The sequence below is a fragment of the Pseudonaja textilis genome, chromosome 2, assembly GCF_049901715.1.
Source record: "Pseudonaja textilis isolate UNSWEBS1 chromosome 2, rPseTex1.2, whole genome shotgun sequence".
NCBI classification, from domain to species: Eukaryota; Metazoa; Chordata; class Lepidosauria; order Squamata; family Elapidae; genus Pseudonaja; species Pseudonaja textilis.
The window spans coordinates 210,175,885-210,197,273 of record NC_141991.1 but is presented as its reverse complement, the minus strand read 5'-3'; the positions used below and the strand labels follow the sequence as shown (position 1 = coordinate 210,197,273).

At 36.1% G+C, this 21,389-nt stretch overlaps 1 protein-coding gene across 1 annotated transcript in view; it reads left to right on the top strand.

The window, feature by feature from the left end:
* WDR36 (WD repeat domain 36) overlaps positions 1-20,887 on the top strand; it is a 39,262-nt gene extending 18,375 nt beyond the window's left edge. The window contains exons 12-23 of the mRNA XM_026719832.2: positions 2,447-2,601; positions 2,888-3,002; positions 3,378-3,543; positions 6,546-6,654; positions 9,486-9,565; positions 12,133-12,240; positions 13,019-13,116; positions 15,677-15,819; positions 16,450-16,569; positions 17,279-17,360; positions 18,398-18,585; positions 20,526-20,887. Coding sequence (XP_026575617.1) covers positions 2,447-2,601; positions 2,888-3,002; positions 3,378-3,543; positions 6,546-6,654; positions 9,486-9,565; positions 12,133-12,240; positions 13,019-13,116; positions 15,677-15,819; positions 16,450-16,569; positions 17,279-17,360; positions 18,398-18,585; positions 20,526-20,675 — 1,514 coding nt within the window. The 3' untranslated portion in view covers positions 20,676-20,887. The remainder of the gene's footprint in view (positions 1-2,446; positions 2,602-2,887; positions 3,003-3,377; positions 3,544-6,545; positions 6,655-9,485; positions 9,566-12,132; positions 12,241-13,018; positions 13,117-15,676; positions 15,820-16,449; positions 16,570-17,278; positions 17,361-18,397; positions 18,586-20,525) is intronic.
* Positions 20,888-21,389: the final 502 nt, after the last annotated feature.

Here is a 21,389-nt window from a genome sequence, read left to right as displayed (position 1 = left end):
GAAAAGAGAACTGCAGTTTCTCCTGATTTGGCACTGTATTTCTGTTAATACATTTATGGCTTTTGGGTTTTTTTGGCAACTGCCTATCGCTTGCAGTTCATCAAGTTACCCAGATCATTTTGAAATGTACTGCAATATGTGATTTCCCTCAAGGAATAATGTCAACCTGAAGGAAAGCTGCTTGTTTTCATTGATGTCAACCTCTAAATAGGAAAGCAGTAACAAAACACTTAGCTGGCTTACTTCAGTCTAAGACATTTTGTCGTTTGATGTGTTTGATTACATAGTAAGTACTATTTTCACTATAAGGATAAATGCTTTGGAATGATCTTCACAGGCCCCATACTGAAAATCTGTGAGTAGTTCTCAAATAGGCACTGCATGCAAGTAGAATTTCAAGTATTTTTGAGTTACAAGGAAGAAGGGGAAATTCCAAAAGAAAGAACTGAGAGATTCTTCTCAACACTTGTCAAGTTCAATTATGGATTCATTAAAATATAAAATTTGACCAAGGGTATCTAAACTTTAGCATGCAAGTAGTTGGTTGCAATGCTGCATAGGCTGCTGAATCAGACACCACTGTGTTTATTCTAGACTAATACATTTGTTCCTCTTGCTTTACTGTCACAAGGCTGTGCTTGAAAATTAGAAACTCCTTTACTTATTCCAGACAATCCCAATAAAATTACCAAAAAATTTTTTGAAGATATAAATAAGGTAACTCTTAAATTTATTTGGCAAGGGAAAAAAGCTAGAATCAATATTAAGGCTTTACAAGATGCAAAAAGTAGAGGTGGGCTAGCGCTCCCAAACTGGGAATTATATTATTGGGCAGCCAACTTATTATGGTTAAAAGACTGGGTCAATTTACTGAATAAAAGAACTTTAGTCTTGGAAGGGCACGACCTTCAGAGAGGATGGCACGCATTTCTATGGGATGTGGGGAAAACTAAACAGTCGTATTTTCATAGACACCTTATTAGAGATTCATTATTAACTAATTGGAAAAAAATATGCAAAAAACATTATTCAAAAATTCCGATTTGGCTTTCAACAATGGAGGCAATGGTCCATCCCAACAATTTGGATATAACAAAAACGACTAAATATAAAGATTTATTAGACCCTTTAGGAAAATTAAGAACTCGACAGGACTTACAGGAACAGGGATTTAAAATTGACCAGTGGTTATATATACAAATCCACAGCAGATACAAACAAGATATCAAAGAGTTTGGAATTTATAGCAAATTACAATATTTAGATAAAATCTTATTAGGATCAAATAAAAAGAATATCTCCAAATTTTATAAATATTTATTGGAGGTAGAATTAGAGCAAGAGATAGTGAAAGGGAACATGATAATGTGGAGTAGGAATATTGGAAGAAGCATTACATTAACAGAATGGGAAAAGATCTGGAATAGAAACATCAAGGTTACGAAATCCGCGGCATACAAAGAAAATATGTATAAAATGTTATATAGATGGCACTTACCCCCTTCGAGGTTAGCAAAAATGAACCCAAACACTAGTCCAAAATGCTGGAAATGTAAAAGCACAGAAGGAACCTACTTTCATATGTGGTGGTCTTGCAAAGAAGCCCAGAAATACTGGCAAAAAATCAGAAAATGGTTGGAGGAGATAACCAGAGAACAAATCGAATACAAACCAGAGTTCTTCCTACTAGGGATCTCTGATAAATACTTACCTAAAAAGATGAAATATGTAACAATTCATATTCTAACTGCGGCCAGATTAGCATTTGCCCAGTACTGGAAATCATCCTATATACCTACAGAACAAATGGTCATCCAGAAAATATGTGACTGTGCAGAAATGGACAAATTAACTATAGCACTTAAAAATAAAGAGTCTTCAACATTTTATGATAATTGGAATTTGTGGTATAATTGGTTATTTCAGAGATAAACTGTTTAATGAACAATGGGTAATTTAAGCATAGATATTGATAAGATGTGTGTATTTAAAGTAAGGTAGGAGAATTGGATCTTGCAGACTGTCAAAAAGGATATCTGTCTGTTTTTAAATGTATTTTCTTTCTCTTCCGTTTCTTTGTTTCTTTCTTTCTTTCTTTTATATCTCTTTTTCTCTTCTTTTTTCGGTTCGCAAGACCGAGCGTTTTTTTTCTTTTTTTCTTTTTTCTTTTTCTCCCCCTGTTGTATATGTAATGTCGATATGTTTTTAATTGTAAACTCAATAAAATTTATTCAAAAAAAAAAAAAGAAAATTAGAAGCATGCTATAAGCAAATGTACTATAACAATTTCATCATTTGTGCCTCATTTGGAATGTGACATCGTCCACTTGGTTTAGCATTTTTATTACATTGTAATTTAGAAAAAAGGTTACAATTAGCCTGTATTCAAAATTTAAAAAATCTGTCAGTTAAAAGAGTTTTATATATAATATTGATTGCATTGCAGAGGTGGCCCGTCAGAATGACTGGGATGGCATCGTTGCTTGCCATCAAGGTTATGTAACTTGTACTACTTGGAATTATCAGAAATCTACAATGGGAATCCATAAACTGAACCCAAAAGACATCAGCAAAAATAAATCTCTTGGTATATATGCAACAGTAAGTTTTTCCGAATAAATTATTGGAGGCAATTATTAAATTCACGTAAAGCTGAAATCTATTCAAGTACAGGTCTTCAGCTTACTTTGTATTTAGATTACACAGCATGCATTGTTACCTTGATTTTCCAAAGCTCATTTGTATGAATATCTAAACATTTTTGAAAATAAACCAGTTTGAATGAATAACTATAAAATATCTAAAATTTTAACAGTGTAAACTGTTTGCTATATTGCAAAGATACCCCTTGATGTAAATAACTTGTTTTTTGTCTTTCTCTTGAAAGGCAGTAGACATTACTTCTTGTGGAAACTTTGCAGTAATTGGACTTTCAACAGGGCATGTGGATAAATACAATATGCAGTCTGGCATTCACAGAGGACGTTATGGTGAAGAAAAAGGTGAAAATCTGACTTTTTTTTTTTTTTTAAAAAGCATTGTAATCAAAGTTTCAGTAGCTAATGTGGAGTCAATATATCCATTGCCTCATATTCATAAAAATTTCTGTCACTGTAGGCTCAGGACATAAAACTAGGTTTAAGGTGGGTAATACTAGTTAGGTAATAAATGCTTGATGACTACCAATATGTCGGTCTTACTAGCTTTGTTGTGGTATGTCTTTGGAAGATTTCTAGTATTTAACTTCAGATCCATTTCAAGAATTTGGTTCACTTTAGAAGCGCAGAAGTAAACAAGTACAGTTAAAGGTTTTGTTCAAGAATACTCAAAAAAAGCCTAACAAATGATTCATTTTTTCTGTATGTATATAATCAAAGCTCACGAAGGCTGCATAAGAGGTATAGCAGTGGATGGACTCAACCAATTTACAATCACAACAGGAAGTGAAGGATTGATCAAATTCTGGAAATTCAAGACCACAACATTTGTATATTCTATTGATCTCTCCACGTCCCCAAATAAAATGTTGCTTCATAGAGATAGGTGAGATGGTGTGGTATATTCAGTAAAGTCTACAAACAAAATTAAAACTCATAGATATATTTTTAATGATTGATTTATTAATCATTTTAATATTGATACTTTAAATTGATATTCTGTGAATGTATATATGATTATGTGAGTGTGTATGGTGCTTTTTAACCAAGCAGTCGTGCTATGGGTGTTCCTCATTGTTACTGCAAGTGGAATCTCCACCTTATTTATTTATACTCTGTATACACCTTACAGATTTTTATATTTACATATTTTAATATATATTTATTTAGGTGCATTCATTCGTGCCTACAAACCTATTTTTCCATATATCACTCCTTTTTCTTATGAGTCCATATTCATTGCTAGCCATTCATTTTTTTAATTCTATCTATTTCACATTACAAATCTATTAAGCATTCCACTCCCATTAAGTTCAACATAACCTTTATGCTTCTTCTAACAAGATAGAGGGCCAATTGGTAAATTGCTTGAGGCATCAAACTAGAAACCATGAATTCTAATCCCACTTTAGGGCCAAAGCCAGTTGGATGACCTTGGGTCAGTCACTTTCTCTCAGTCCTAGGAAGGAGACAACGGCAAACCATTTCTGAAAAACCTTGTAAAGAAAACTGCAGGGACTTGTCAGGCAGTCTCCAAGAATAAGACATAAATAATATGGAAGAAAAAAACAAACTGTCCATATGGAAAAGCAGCAAAAACATATCCATAACGATTTTCACTTCTTTTGATAAACAGTCATTCGTTGCAATGGACCACATACTTCTTGCAGTCTTCCTACCTGGATTTGCACATCTTTTTCCACCTTCAGTCAATTTTCTGCCAAGATATACAAATTAAAGTATTTGCTCAGTTCTTTTGCCATTTATGTATAACTTGCCATTGATCACATCATTATACATTATGCACTGTTTTAGTCTTTTATATACACTGCTCAAAAAATAAAGGGAACACAAAAATAAGACATCCTAGATCTGAATGAATGAAATATTCTTATTAAATACTTTGTTCATTACATAGTTGAATGTGCTGACAACAAAATCACACAAAAATTATCAATGGAAATCAAATTTAGCAACCCATGGAGGTCTGGATTTGGAGTTACACTCAAAATTAAAGTGGAAAAAAACACTACAGGCTAATCCAAGTTTGATGTAATGTCCTTAAAACAAGTCAAAAGGAGGCTCAGTAGTGTGTGTGGCCTCCACGTGCCTGTATGACCTCCCTACAACGTCTGGGCATGCTCCTGATTAGGTGGCGGATGGTCGTCTGAGGGATCTCCTTCCACATCTGGACTAAAGCATCCCCCAACTCCTGGACAGTCTATGGTGCAACGTGGCATTGGTGGATGGATCAAGACATGATGTCCCAGATGTCTCAATTGGATTCAGGTCTGGGGAACGGGCGGGCTAGTCCATAGCATCAATGCCTTTGTCTTGCAGGAATTGCTGACACACTCCAGCCACATGAGGTCTAGCATTGTCTTGCATTAGGAGGAACCCAGGGCCAACTGCAACAGCATATGGTCTGACAAGGGGTCTGAGGATCTCATCTCGCTCCCTAATGGCAGTCAGGCTACCTCTGGCAAGCACATGGAGGGCTGTGCGGCCCCCTAAAGAAATGCTATCCCACACCCACTGTCAAACTGGTCATGCTGGAGGATGTTGCAGGCAGTAGAACGTTCTCCATGGCGTCTCCAGACCCTGTCATGTCTGTCACATGTCCTCAGTTTGAACCTGCTTTCATTTGTGAAGAGCACAGGGCGCCAGTGGTGGATTTGCCAATCTTGGTGTTCTCTGGCAAATGCCAAACGTCCTGCACGGTGTTGGGCTGTAAGCACAACCCCCACCTGTGGACATCGGGCCTTCACACCATGCTCATGGAGTCTGTTTCTGACCATTTGAGCAGCCACATGCACATTTGTGGCCCTCTGGAGGTCATTTTGCAGGGCTCTGGCAGTGCTGCTCCTGTTCCTTCTTGCCCAAAGGCGGAGGTAGCAGTCCTGATGCTGGGTTGTTGCCTCCTACAGCCTCCACGTCTTCTGCTGTACTGGCCTGTCTCCTGGTCGCGCCTCCATGCTCTGGACACTACACTGACAGACACAGCAAACCTTGCCACAGCTCACATTGATGTACCATCCTGGATGAGCTGCACTACCTGAGCCACTTGTGTGGGTTGTAGACTGTCTCATGCTACCACTAGAGTGAAAGCACCGCCAGTATTCAAAAGTGACCAAACCATCAGCCAGAAAGCATAGGAACTGAGAAGTGGTCTGTGGTCACCACCTGCAGAACCACTCCTTTATTGGGGATTTCTTGCCAATTGCCTTATGGTTTCCACCTGTTGTCTATTCCATTTGCACTACAGCATGTGAAATTGATTGTCAATCAGTGTTGCTACCTAAGTGGACAGTTTGATTTCACAGAAGTATGATTGACTTGGAGTTACATTGTGGTGTTTTAAGTGTTCCCTTTGTTTTTTTTGAGCAGTGTATTAATTTTCAGATTCATTTTCTTCGTTTCTCACTAAGAACGTAGTACCATCTGATTACAAAAGTACATGCATATTCGTAGCCCCAGCCAACGCACTGATCTCACCTTATATATTAATCCATAAGTACATGAAATAATCTTCTGGAACATTAGTAATAAATAATTCTTATGTATTGGAACATTAAATAATTATTTTAGACTGCTCTATCTTACTCCCTCTCAAAGTTGAGTCACTCGTTAAGTATTCCGTTCTTATGTATGTTTTATTTCCATTACACTCTTATTGCATCCAGCAACCCAACTTTCAATTTGCATTATGCAAAAATTCCAAAATGCAATTTTGTTCACTTCATCATATGTATTTTCTAAGTAAACATTTCTGGTTTTTGGTTTTCTCTTATCAAAATGGAAATATGGTTGAAGCATCAGCAATGAGTAAACATGCAAGGTTATTTTTTACCATTTTAAATGTTTGGTTATATTATTAAATTTTAACAGTGGCATTCTGGGAATAGCTATGGATGATTTTGGCATCCAAGTTCTGGATATAGAAACAAGAAAAATTGTGAGAAAATATTCAGGACACCAAGGACAGATAAATGACATGGTAAGCTTTTACCTGTAAATTATAAACGGTATGAAAATGATGTGTTTCCTGAAATGATTTAGATTTTTCTATTTCTAAATTAACACTAAGCGTAATGCTTGTGAAAGTTCTCTGTATTTCTATATAGAAGCATCTAAGTATAATAGGTACTGGAATGGCTTGGCATATTTTTTGAATAACATTTATATGCGAATCTATTGAATGTTTTTTATTTAACACAATATCCAATTTTCCATTATATTGAAATAACCTCTTAATTTCTATTGGAGAAATGATTTGGCAAAAAATTAAAACCATTAAATGCAGGGCAAGAGATGATTAAAAAGATCTCAGCAGACCTAAGAAAAGGGATTGTTAGGTTTCAAAGACCGGCTACTCTCAATCCATGTTCTTACACTCCAAGAGCTTGCAAGGATACGTAGGGTAGTAGCCAATGATCTGCAAGCCATCTTGCACTTCCTGATAATAACTGTTTATTAATCCACTATAAGGATATAATTGAATAAAAATGTTCTATATGGAGGATACCAAGGAAGAAGTCACTTTTCTCTGGAAACTATATTGCTTTCTGCCTTGAATTTGCCAGTGAGCATCTGGATGATCAGCAGACTATTGAAATGATGTTCTGTGAGCGGATGAGACAAATCTAAAAAAACCTGACATTTAATGAGAAACTTTACGTTTGGAGAAAATGAACGAAGTGTTGCAATGGCAGAACCTCATCATAACCACGAAGCCAGAGTGTGAGAGTATCATGGTTTATAGTCTCAAAATACAGGTGGCTTGCAGTTATTGAAGAAACAACTCATTCTGAATTGTATCAGCTGTTTATGCTGAAAAATGTCAGGGTATCCAAGAGATGAAGCTTAAATAAATACATCACAATATCAGTTCTAAAAACAAAGATAAATCTACACACAATTGAAACAGAAACAAATGTTTTCTGTTGAAACAGAAAAAAATAAAGCATTTTGAAATGACTAAATTGTGACATGATCTGAAATGAGCAGTTTAGGCAAGTCAGCCTTAAAATGTCAGTGAATTAAAATAGTTCTATAAAAAAGAATAGGCCAAAATTCTTCCAAAATCGGTCAGCAAGTACTGTAAATGTTATAGGCTAATCACTAATATTAAAGACTTACTACTAATTCTAATTCTACATAGTTTGTATACTTTTCCAAACAGTGATAGTGAATTTTGGATCTATGTGTTAAAACATGGAATGATTCAATACAATGCTTTTTGAGGGGCAGGGAGGGGGGGGCTATCTGTTTTCCAGAATTATTTATTAAAAGGGTTTAGATAAAGCTCAGAATATGTCCTAGGTTATGATATTGTAGGACTACAGTGGTTCTAAAGGATTCACAAACTTTTCCTTCATCACCGTAGATATAAAACTGGGGAAGTCCACATTTTTTCCAGCCGTATTAACATAATGGGCTAAGTCATATGTGTAATTTCAGTGAAAGCATTAGAGACTAGGATTAGCACCACCAGGCTTTTCAGTGTAGTTTTGTGTCTTTTGTATTTCCTTCTCATTACACAATCCAATCTACTTTATTCAGGACTATCAACACAGCGAACAGTTTAAACAGGTGGATCATTCAGTGATGCTCACATTTGAACTTGAGGAAGACATTTCATTTAATTACAAGTAATCCTCAATTTACAACCATTCATTTGATAATGGTGTGAAATTACAACAGCCTCAGAAAGAATAGTTTATAGTCTGTAAAGCACTCCCAGCCATTGCAAAATATTGCACACACGAACAGTCTTGATTGTGATCTTAGCAACCAGTTGCCAAGCACCCTATGATCATGTGATTGCCATTTGCAATCTTCTGTATCAACTTCTCCAGAAAGTCAGTGGGGAAATGGGAACATAGAATGCTGCTGCCATCTGCTAAGAGGACTCTCTCTTGTCTCTGGGAAAGAGCTACCCAGGGCTTGAATTGCTCCAGTAGGCAGCCAGGACTGAATTGTTGCAGCAGGCAGCTGTTTAATGGCAAAAAGGTGCCTGCTGGAGAAATTTAGCTCCACATGGGTGTGAAACTGACAGCAGGCAGCCCTTTCATTGTTAAAGAATTGTCTGCTGAATGATTTCAATTCTGTGTAGAGCTGAAATCTTTCAGTAGGCATCTCTTTCGCTCCATCCACTTCACAATCCAGGAGCTCACTTAATAACTGCAACCGGAAGTGCTAGGATTATGCCTGTTGAAGCTGTCATGTGATGTCTCGCTTAATTATTGCTTTGTTCAAGCAATAATTGACCAAGAATCACCAAGAATCCAGTCCCAATTGTCAAGTCAAGGAATACCAATCTACTGGTTAAGAAAGTAGATTGAAAAAGAAATTCACCACAGTTAACTTCATTGAAAGATTATAGAGACAGTAAAGAATCTACCTTTATCCAAAGATTTGCCTGAAAAAAATAGCATGCAAGGAATTTATCCAAGCCAAAAGGTTGACTTTGTGCTTGAATTCAAGGTTCATTAAAGTTTTCTCCACAAAGATTTCAAAGGGATGGATGTTCTAAGTTCAGTCAAGCATGATTCAGTACAAAGAGAACAGTTGGAGCTCTAGATTAATGAGTTGAAAATGTGAATGGCACAAATATCTTTCAAACAATAGAGCAGCAAACCTTAAAAGTATTTTAAAAATTGGGACATTTTTTGTAATATTGATAATGAAGTTGCTTTACAACTTGTTCAGGTTCAAAATTGGATCAATTATAAGACATGTCATTATAAGTTAGATCCAAAGTAAGTCAACTTTATCAATGAATAGGCCACTGTTACCCGATAAAAGTTTAATTACAATTTTTTGCAGACTTTCAGTCCTGATGGCCGTTGGCTAATAACTGCATCAATGGACTGTACCATTAGGACTTGGGATTTACCATCTGGATGGTAAGTAAACTTTACTATAGAAGTTTATAAGTTTCGCCCATATATGATATTGCATTTTAAGCCTGAAATTAGAATTGAGATAACAAAAGTTTCTGATTTTGAAAGATGTAGAAAGTAAATTGTTTTATTTTGCATAAAGTAAGCAAACTGTAAATAAAGGCCAGGAAAGCTGCTAATGGATGTTATATCCAAAAAGTGTTTCAGAATATATGGGAATTTAATGTAGCATCTATATATAGTTACGTAAAAGAAATAATGACATGGTGTACTATGTCATGCGTTGTTGTTCATCTGAAGTTGTATTTACCTACTTTTAAGAACTGCTAAGGAGCAAATGATTTTTTTAAAAAAAAATATTTTTATTAAAAAAAAATTCATCATAAAACATGGTATCAACAACGTTCTTGGCATCTATACATGATTTTGGTTTAAATATCAATACATTATATTGCATTTACTACTAAATAATATCTTTAGCTATAATTACTATTCTTATATCTTTATATAATTTACAAATTTTTATTTTACTTTCTTAAGGATTGTTTCAATTAACATTTTTGTCTCACTTTTTGGTTCTGTTTGTTAGCCATTTATACCAATTGTTCCAAATTGTAAAGAATTCAAAGTCATCTTTTTCTTTCAATTTCATTGTTAACATAGTCATCTCAAGACTTTCTGTTACTTTGTGTATTATTGGTTCTTCGTTGGGGGTATTTGGAGCAGATGGTTTTTATTATGACCTGATACATAATCATAGAACTTAAAGAGGATGTACTTTCTTTTTCACATGACTGTATGTGAAATAACATATAACATCTGCATGTATTCCAGGGATCATATTCCTTCTCTCTATTTTGTACTGAAGTATCTCTTGCAAATTGAATTTTCAAGTTTAATATTAAAATATTTTATTACATTTTGGAGCTGCTGTAGGTTCATTACACTGTATATCAAGTGCATTATCAATGTGTATAGATCCAGAAAAAGGAAGCAAACAATTCAACATTATTAAAGCAGTGAATACATGATATTCATGATAACATTTCTGACAGACCTTGTTTCACATACAATAACTACTTACTTCATATCAAAATTGATGTCAGTACTGCTTTTTTAAAAAGATGTTATAAAAAGGACTGTTTAGTTTCCAGACATGTAGAAATGATACAACATTCAATTCTTAATTGGGTACACATTGGTGACTGGGTACAATACAGATTCACCAAGGACATGGTGCAAATAAATAATAAATTTTCAAGGATAAATTAAGTTATCCTTACTAAAAAGGAATTATCCTTTCTAGCAATTACACAACATGAAAATAAAACACAAATGATTAAAGGAAAATCAAATATAAGAAGCAAGACAAATCACATTTAGAAGACATAAGTTCAGAGCACAAAGAAAATGTTTAATAGATAGTAAAAGAAATGCTGCAGTTAGACTAGTACTAGGTTTCTCATAGGCTACCAAATATATTCGTGTTTAGTCTTTTGAGTCTAGAAGAGAGATGAGAAGGATGATTTTTAAACGGGACAGTTTTCAAAAGGCATCAGCTAGCTAATGGAATGGTAAGACACATTTAGAAAGTGATTTTAATGTGAAATTAAAATAAAGCAATGATTTATGAAGAAAGGTATACGTTTTGAAAGGTCATATTAAAGAAGGTATGAGGACTTTCATAATGATCTTTTGAGCATAAAAACGGTGAGAGAACATGGATATTTGCTTGCTTACTGAACTCTCAAAGGTCTTGGTCAGATATACCAAATGTCCCCCTGCTAAAATCTGTCACTTAGTTAAAATTCAATTATCAGCAGCACAAATGGGAATAAGTTGAAGAACCTGAGATTGGCAAGGTCATCCTTGAATCCTTTATAGTTGTATTTTATTCATGACAAACTTTTATTTAGGTATATATTCAGCCAAATTGGTGATGTGGTTTAAGAAGGAGGGAGTAGATCTTCTTACTTCTTAATAGCTCTGGGCTATTGGCCTAGTTCCAGGAAATAAACTTTTCCCCTCTTTTTGCAGCAGGCCATCCAGAGACACATAGTCTTTTAGTTCAGATTTGATACCTAGAATGAAAAAGGGGTACCCATACTATCAGAGTGAAACGATGCTGGAACAATATGTCCATTTCCTTGCTGTGTGTCCTTGCCTTGAATTTCAGATCACAACTCTTCAATTGTGCCTTTACCTTGGAGACTTGCCTTGTTTTTGCACTGTGGACTATTGCTGGCTTCTTTTGAATAGTCTGTTGAACTCATCAGGAAGGGGCTGGTCCTGACACAGGGAATTGTTGGAGAATACTAATTCAGGGTTGGAACCCCTAATAAAGACCTCTGACACCTGTAGGGTGTGTGTGTGTGTGTGTGTGTGTGAGAGAGAGAGAGAGAGAGAGAGAGAGAGAGTTTTCAAGGGTTGTCTTTTTATTACTATTGACATGAATATCAATATTAGGACTCTTAGAAAGATAGTATATGTCTGAAAGTGGAAAAAAGAACTAACAGATCTAGTTTCATGCATTATCTACTATGAGATGGATTTCTTTTTTTATTTCACAGCCTGGTGGATTGTTTCCTACTAGATTCGGCAGCAGTAAGCATTACTATGTCTCCTACTGGAGATTTCCTTGCTTCCTGTCATGTAGATGATCTTGGAATTTACTTGTGGTAAGTTTTTTACTTTGCAATTCTGTTTTAAAAATGATTTGACTGTTTCTATTCTTTGGACTTTTCCATAGTACAGTTACAATTATGTGATGATTTCTCCCTTTTAAAAATGCATTCTAGTTTGCAAGGTTGATAAGTGGCCTTTTTCCTAATGTAGCTGAAATGTAAAGACTTTCATCTTTAAGAAATATCTGAAATATAAACATTTATTTCTTCTTTAGTGCACCCTGTACCTTTCCAGCGTTTTTAAAAGATGGTTGACGTATTGATTTAATATTGTAGTTGATCACATGGTCTGGTAGAAATGTAGATTAAATTTGCAATTTTTGTCCATCTATTGAGTCCTTTCCAAGGATTTGAGATAAGCAGGCGTTGTTTAATATTTATTATATAGGTAATCTGTACTTAGATTCACAGTCTAAGATTGGTGAAAACATAATTCACATTGCATAGTTAGTTGGCAAAGCTTGTACTTAAACTGCTAAAATAAAGCCTAGAGTTTTTAATTTTTATTTAACAATCTACCAAGTCCTTTCCAAGGACCTGGGATAAAGAAATGTTACTTGATGGGGTTGAAGATATTGTCACAGGATGGAGGTTGTTCCAAGTAAATCTTCCTTTTTCAATCTATTATTATTATTGTTGGGGGCAATATGTTGACTCCATAAACCTCTTAGAGAAGGCTGTAAAGCACTATGAAGCAATATATAAGTCTAAGTGCTATTGCTATTACTATCATTATCGTTATTATTTATTGCTTTTTAAATTTTCTTTTTAGGTCTAATCGTTCCCTGTTTTCGCTTGTTTCCTTGCGCCCTCTTCCATCAGATTATGAGCCTTCTGTTGTAACACTTCCTGGTACCTGTTCAACTGAAGGTAGTAATGCATATAGAGAGAGGCCTTGGAATAATAATTTCAGAGAATCACTTTAACAAAATATGTAATACTGTGGAATTTCTTGTTGAAAGTTCAGGTGGTTTTTTCACATGAATATAATTTGGGACATGTATACTGTATTTCTATTTATTTTGATACAGTATCTAGCTAAATTGTTAGCCTAAGGTTTTTACAACTGCAAAAACTTGACTCTTCTAAAAGTTTTTTGTTTAGTAAAACAGTGTATTCACTGGAAAATCATTAGTCATTTGTGTTACTAGTGCTGCTTCATTTGAAATCTTATTTAGGGAATAGTCAACAACACTAAGTTTTAGAATGTTTCTTAGCTTGAATTGCAGTGGACTTAAAGATTGGGATCTATTTTATTAATCTTTCTCTTTAAACTAGAGTGGAGCAAATAATAATGTAAAACTCTGTTAAATTAGTGCACTAATTTAAGTTATCAGATTGAAGGTGATCAAAAATTGATGATAGCCAAGTACTGACTTAACATATTTAATAATTTATCAGTATGCAAAACCAGGGAGCTTATAATCTAAAATTCATTGGTATAAGGCAGTATTTCTCAATGTCAACAACTTCAAGTGTGGTATTGATGTCAGTTCCCAACATAACTGGCTAGGGAATTCTGAGAATTGACTTCCACATCTCTAGGTATACTGGTGAAAATAGTGTTGATAGGATAGAATATGACAATAAGGCATACTGTCTGTGTAGATCTACCACTCCTGGCAAAATAAGTCACATCCAATTAATTTTAGCTGCAAATGATAAATTTCAGGAAAACTTTTGTTGTGTCATAATAAAGATTAGACCAGTGGTTCCTAAACTTTTTAAGTCCACCGCCCCCTTGGTGTTACAGGTGCTCATCCTCAGTGCCCCCCACCCAGGGGTGGGATTCAAATTTCTGTGGGCGTGGCCTAATTTGAGGGTGTGGCTTGCTGGTCATGTGACTGGGTGGGTGTGGCCAGGTGACTGACAAACCAAATACAAGTGGTCCTCACTTAATGGCCAGTTGTTTAACAAGTGTTCTAATTTATGACTGGCCTCCCCAGAGCTACTTGACCTGTTTTTGGAATTTTGACAGCTTTAGATCAGGGGTCTAAATCCCACCCCTGTCTGTGTGTGTGAGAGAGAGGGAGAGAGAGAGAGCTTGGATCAGATGTGAGCCTGAGAGAGGGAAAGAAAGAGAGAAAGAGGAAGAAAAGAAAGAGAAAGGGGAAAGAAAGAAAAAGGGAAGGGGGGAATGGAAGGAAGGGACAGAAAGAAAAAGAAATAAAGAAGGAGGGAGGAAGGGAGGAGAAAGATACTGAGATATCTATTCTAGTTCAATCACCTGCTCCAGCAGGGAGTGTGTGTGTGTGAGTGTGTGTGTGTTCTCCTTGTAATTTACCAGTAGATTTTGGTTTTGCCTTCTTCAGAATTGGCACTGTAATACATTGGGGAAAAGTAATTTTTCGGGTGGAGATCTGCTCCAATGGATCCTGTTTAAAGGCTCAACAAAATGTGAGAGCTTCCTGATAGTCTTGGCCATGTTTTGTCCACAAAACCTTTAATAGAAGCCAAAGAGGTTTCAATGTGGAAAAAGGCCTCAGTATAAACTAGGCCTCATTCAATCTGATGCATCGGGTGTCTCTCTCTCTCTCTCTCTCTCCTTCCCTCCCAGACTGGCTTTGCTCTACTTTCCCGATGTGCCTGCAGGGCTGGCATTTCGAACATGGATGGATGGAGAGAGAGGGAGAGAGAGAGAGAGAGAGAGAGAGAGAGGCAGATAGATATATTGGTAGGTAGGTAGGTGTCAGGCAGGCAGGCGGGCAGACCTTTTGGATGAATGTATGGATAGATAGATAGGTAGGTAGGCAAGCAGTCAGGAAGACAGACTTTTTGGATGGATGGATGGACGGATGGACAGACAGAATGTGACAGCGGCGGCACTTTGGGAAAGCGGTGGCGGCGGCTTTTCCCAAAGTGCTGCCGTATTCGAGGCACCAGTTCCAGTGCGATACAACAGTCAGTGGGGTGAGCCTGCAGGGCCGGTGCCTCGAACATCCCCCTCCCGCCTCTTAGCAGGATTCACCCATTGACTAGCACTGCTCCAGTGCCTCCAATGCGGAACCAGTGGCAGGTTATGTGCTGCCGCAGCCATGTTCAACGCGCCGCCCCCCTGCCGCTTCTTAGCACCTCTCTGCTGGCCCCCTTGGGGATGCTAAGAGGCCACAGGGGGGCGGCACGTTGATCGTGGCCGCCACGGCACATAATGTGCCACCGCTTCCAGATTGGAGGCGCTGGCTCTGAAGCGGTGCTACAGTCAATGAGTGAACCTGCAGGGCCAGCTGGTGCTTCGAATGCCCCCCTGCTGCCTTTTAGCACCCCCCTGCCAGCCTCTTTGCCTCTTAGCGCCCCCCCTAAGGCATCCCACCGCCCCCCAGGGGGTGGTACCGCCCACTTTGGGAACCACTAGATTAGACTATATATATTTTAGCCCTTGTCTGGATTAGTGTTTTGTAATGTATTTATTCTTTTCTTTTACAATTGAAAGTTGAAGATGGAACAGAAGAAAATGAAACAAATGATGAAATGATACAATATGAATCTCCACCACAGCTGGGAGAAACAATTGTGACTCTTTCTTTGCTGCCAGAATCTAGATGGAAAAACTTGCTCAGTTTAGACATTATTAAGGTACCCATTTCATGACTTGCATATAAAGTTATTAGGAGTTGTGTCTATTATTGTAAGACAGTTATTTTAAACATTGTGAATAATAAACTGTTTTCAGAATAATTGGTTAAGAGAACATTTAAGTTTTAAGTTCACAGAAATTCTATACTGGGTGTATGAGAAAGTAGATATCAGAATTGTTCTATAATATTTTCATTTACAAAGTAGTAATGTCTGTTAAATGTAATCATATATAGAGTTGGAACAAAAATTACATTTTTCCCCAAAACAGTGAAGTAAACCTTTTAAGAAAGCATTTGCCCTAGGAATTTTTGTCTCAGTCACACAGCCAGTTATGAGATAATGTGCCATTGGAATTTAAAAAAAATATTTAACTGACATAGTGAAGCAGAATTAAATACCATCTTATACTCATGCAGTTCACTTGACTATAATATTTTTGACAATATAATAGTTACAGTTTCAAAGTACTGATGTCTCCTTTTGATTTATGATTATTCTGTGTGTAATATTTTAGATGGGTTTTCAGTGTTTTTAACAGCAAGGAATTTAATAATTTTGCTTGTTTATTGTGAATATTGGATTTACATAAAAATGTGATGGTGATGATGTGAAAATTCCCATTAACAGCAAAAGAATAAGCCCAAAGAACCACCAAAAGTACCAAAATCTGCACCGTTCTTCATTCCCACTCTTCCTGGTCTTATACCACAATTTGCTTCTGTTGAGCATGAAGGTGATGAACAGCAGGTAAAAAGAGAATTGATTGTACAAAAACTTATTTGCCTTTTAAATGTCTTTTCTTTTTTTCTCCAAGTTCTTAAAAGTCTCAGAAGTGTTTCTGGTATAAGCTTAATCATATTTTCCTGTTAACCACGTGATGTTTAAGTGCTGTATCAAGGTACTTGCACTACCTGAATTTGATACATCCTTTATTTTTTTCAGTTCTGTTCTGTTGTACCTTAAGTATATGGTAACAGCATAATTTTTGGATATTAAAGTGGGTCTAATAATTGAAACAGATGTTTTATGCTTTGTTGAATCTTTTGTCAGTGGTAAAATTTCCTTGCCTTTCCCTTTCCCTATAAACTATATATTTTTCTTAAGAATAGTGATGATGAAATAGAAGCCAACCACTAATATAATGTTAATAAATTACAACAGTAAAATGAGCCAATTTCACGGTAACTTTAGCATAATTCATTGATATTATTGTAGTGCCCAATTGCTCTTCAATTGTTGAGTCCATTGTTGTGGATTCTTGCCCTTCCTCATATATAACTCCCAAAATCTGTTCTAAATATGGGAAGGTGACACTTGAGCAGAAGAAGGAAAAACTATTCACCTATAGGAACTAATTGTTGTGATTCCTAACTTACGTTTGTAAACATTCCATCAAAATATGTTTACCCTTGAATGTACTTACAAGTGATGTGATTTTTTTTTTTTAAATTTCCAGTCAAAAGTGGTAAATCTTGGAATATTGGCTCAAAAATCTGAGTTCTACTTGCAGCTTGAAGAAGCATTAAAAAGTAGCAACTGTAAGTTTTCATATGAAATGACAGTGTACTTGATGGTAGTTCTAACTCTGAGAGCTTATGCATCACAGACAAATTCCAGACAAAGTGTGTCCAATCACACCTGGCCAGTAAAGAATTCTATATTGATACAGAAACATAGAAGAAAATTATATATTTTCAAATGACATTTAATCAATATATTTTAATTAACTAGTGTCATTATTATATTGCATCATATTGAGTCCTTTTTATTCTACTACTATATATCATTCTGATTGATGCTTACGTAATTATGAGCATTCGTTATGTGTTAGTGTAATGTCTTATTGTGTAAACATATATCAATAACTTTGGTACTCTAAGGCTATACTCTTTTGCAACTTCATATCTGTCCCTCTGCCATCTATCTACCCATCTTTTCTATCTACATTTGTTGTGAAGCTGCAGATCATGTCCCAGACAGACATGAATATCAAAGCAGAATAAAACAATTATAAGTACATTGCTTAAACCATCAACAGACTTGTAATACTCACCTCCATACAATACTCCCCACATACATTGGGGGCCAAAAGTACACCGGCTTGCAAAATACAAGAAGGGATGGGACTGAACGTGCTAGTTGGAGAAAGGTTTAGATAGAGAAATCTGTACAGATCACGTATTTCAGATAATTATCTAGATCACAATATGTGCATGTGGTAACTAAGGGGGAACAAGAGGTCCTGCTCAACCCTAGAGATCTAGGTGTTGTGTTTGCCCATTGACAGATTATCAAATAGTGTCTAGAGAAATAAATACAATTTTTTTCATTGTTAATTTTGTGTATGTGGGTGTATTCTCTGTATTATGCTCTACTCCCCTGCTCCCAAAAAACCAGGAGAATTGGCATGGTTTGCCTCTTGGAATAGGATTTTTAATTTTTTTCTTGCAAAAATTAATCCAGATGAAGTCAGTGTTCTGGGAGAGAAGCAAAATCACAGATTAAATGTGACAAGAGTTTTTAAAATATGTAAAATATTTTCTATACTTTTCACCTTTGTTTAATGTTTTTACAGATAAGTCTCCACTGAGCATTCTGAAGGACATGGGACCATCTAATATTGAAACAGAATTGAGAGGCTTGTCACCAGATGGTGGTGGCGCTATTGAGGTGATGCAGAGTTTCCTAAGAATGATTGAAGCAATGCTGAACACAAAGTGTGACTTTGAACTAACTCAGGCATACCTTGCCTTGTTTCTAAAGGTAAATACATATTTGAATATACAGCTTTCACCTACTGGGAAAGTGTTCGTTTGAAGAGGAAGAAAAATTAATGATTGTATTTATATATGCACAGTACTTATTTCTTACAATGTTCTTATAATAGATCAGGGTGTCACACTGGATTTCTTCAAGAGCCGTATTAGCATTGTCGTTCTCGCCGGTGGGGGGAGACAGGAAGGAAGCCGCCTGCAGTCCCCTTGTGCCCCGTTTTTGGCCTGAACAGCCTCCAGCACCTTGCCAACCAAAAAGGGTTTGGGGGGGCCTCACACGGCCCCCAGTGCCCCATTTTCAGCCTATATGGCCTTCTCAGCACGCTGCCGGCCAAAATGGGGCACGGAGCTGTACCACCCACCCCCAGCACCCAGTTTTGGCTGCCAGAGGCACCATGGGCCAGTCTTTTGCTATTTCCAGGCCAGCTCCACAGGCCAGATTTAAGCACCCCAGTAATAGATCATTCAGGATAACTAATAATTAAAAAAGCAAATACAATTTAAATTAAAGTTATTAGCAAATTGAAAACTTAAAAACAATTTGGCCTTTTCTTTTTTTTCCAATAGTGTTTTCCGCATATATTTTTATTTGTTATAAATTTGTACATTGCTTATTCACAAGACTATAGGCAGTTTACAGTTATAAAAACAATGTATCAGCTCGGTGGATGGCACTGGTGGAATTTGTTGGTGGAATTGGTGGTGTCCCTCTAAATGGATATTTCTACATCAAGAGATTTTGCAGATGAAACCATTTTTACATGTGTCTTAAATGTTAGCAGGATTGGGCCATCCCAATCTGAGAGAGTCACTCTTTTAAAAAATCTTTTTGCATCTTCCAAACCTCTACCCCCTGATTTCTCAGGAGGGGAATACAGTTGTCTGTCGCAGCTGTTTCAGAGATTTCACCTCAAGTAAATGATCACAAGTAAATGAAAAAGTCATAGACTTTGAACAATGATCAGCCTGATTTAGTTCCAAATTGTCCATTTAGTGACAATCAGTGTTGCTGTAGTTTCAGAGTTGTCTTTAGATGCAGCCCTGAGTAGATGTATTGAAGTAGTCTAACCAAAAGATGGCAAAAGCATGATCTACTTTATTCAGTATTTCCTGAATCCAGAAAGGTCACAGTTCTTCTGGAAATAGCCTTGGTGTATTGCTTTAGTAGAAGCCACAAATCCCCTGGCCCAAATTGCACACTTACTCCTTCATGAGAAGTACAACTTCATCAAGAACAACAGATGGCATATCTATGGTATCCATACTGATGGCAACTCTTTCTCTGTCTGATTCTGTCAGAATCTGTTCGGCTTCACCCAGTGCCTCACAAGCCTCAGACACAAGGCCAAAACTTCTGGGTTAGAAGTGCCTAACTGGATATATTTACCATATTGATAATACCTCATTTCACATCAACAGAAAGCCTTTCCAAAGGTTCATGTTAAATTCTGTGAAGGAGCAGGTTAAGGCATCAGCATCATATACTCATATGCCCAATGGTCTGACAGTGACCTTTCCCAAAAATTCTAAATGGAACCATCCACTCCGGACGGAATGGAACCATTGCAGAATAATGCCTCTAATACTGAAAGGAATCCAGTTATTCTGTTTAGTACAGAACCCTTTTATGTTACCATTTTCATTGTTATAAATAAGGATTGAGCAATTTTAAATAGTATTTAACATTATCTGCAGTACTGCTACTTCCCAGATGCCTTGTTATATACATTAATGCTCCATTATTGATCCATGGGACATGCTTAGATTTTAATATGATTTATGAAAGATTTGCATCCTCTTGAGAACAGTTGAAAAGTTTATTAGCTAATACAATCATAGTGATGTGATAGCTTTCTCAAACAGCTAGTTCAATTACTTTTATCCTGTCAATGCCATTTAAATGAACATGGTTTCTTTTCTTTTTTTTAGTTGCATTTTAAAATCATTTGTTCCGAGCCTGCTTTGTTGGCAGAAGTATCCAAGCTGTCAACCCAACTTGAAGAAATCTGGATTCATTTGCAGACTCTATTCAACCAAAACATTTGCATTTTAAATTACATCAAGACAGCTCTCTTATGAAGTACCTTTTGTTCTGTAAGATTGAAGATTTTGAATCCTTAATTTTTTGTACAAAGCATATCTAATAAGGGGTGTTGTACATCAGTTTTTAAAATATTATTGGTATAACTTGACTTTTTATTCAAATTGAAATATGAATCTTGTATCTTCATAAACTAATAATTTGCATTCTATTTAAATAACTATAGGTATAATAAAATTCTTAAAACAAATTTAATATAGAAAATATTCAGTATGCAAAAATGAAACAAATTGTAAGAGTTCATCTCTACTATGGAGATAACTATCCTAGCGGTATGAATGAGTGGGAGCATTTTGAAATTCAGATAAAAAAATTGGAAGAAGTGAAAATGTGAATGCTTGAATCTCAAAATTGTTGTAATGATGAGGCAGTCAAGTTGTTTGATCATGAACAACTGAATTATGATGATAATCTTTATTGGAGTATAGTCTTGCATTTATATACATTTTTAGTTATCCTCCATCATTGGTTAACTTTGGTTACTGCTTAACTTTCGTTACTGTTTAGTACAGTAATCCGTACAATTAATTATCTCTAGTTAAAGTCTAACATATGTTTACTTCCCCTCTCTAATCCTCCTTTATCCATAGATTAGTGACTTTGTTTGCCTGAGTTGTATCTGCTTGGAAACATTCTTTATCTGAGGTTTGCCATCCGAGATTGGAACATTCCTGCAATTACAACTCTACATA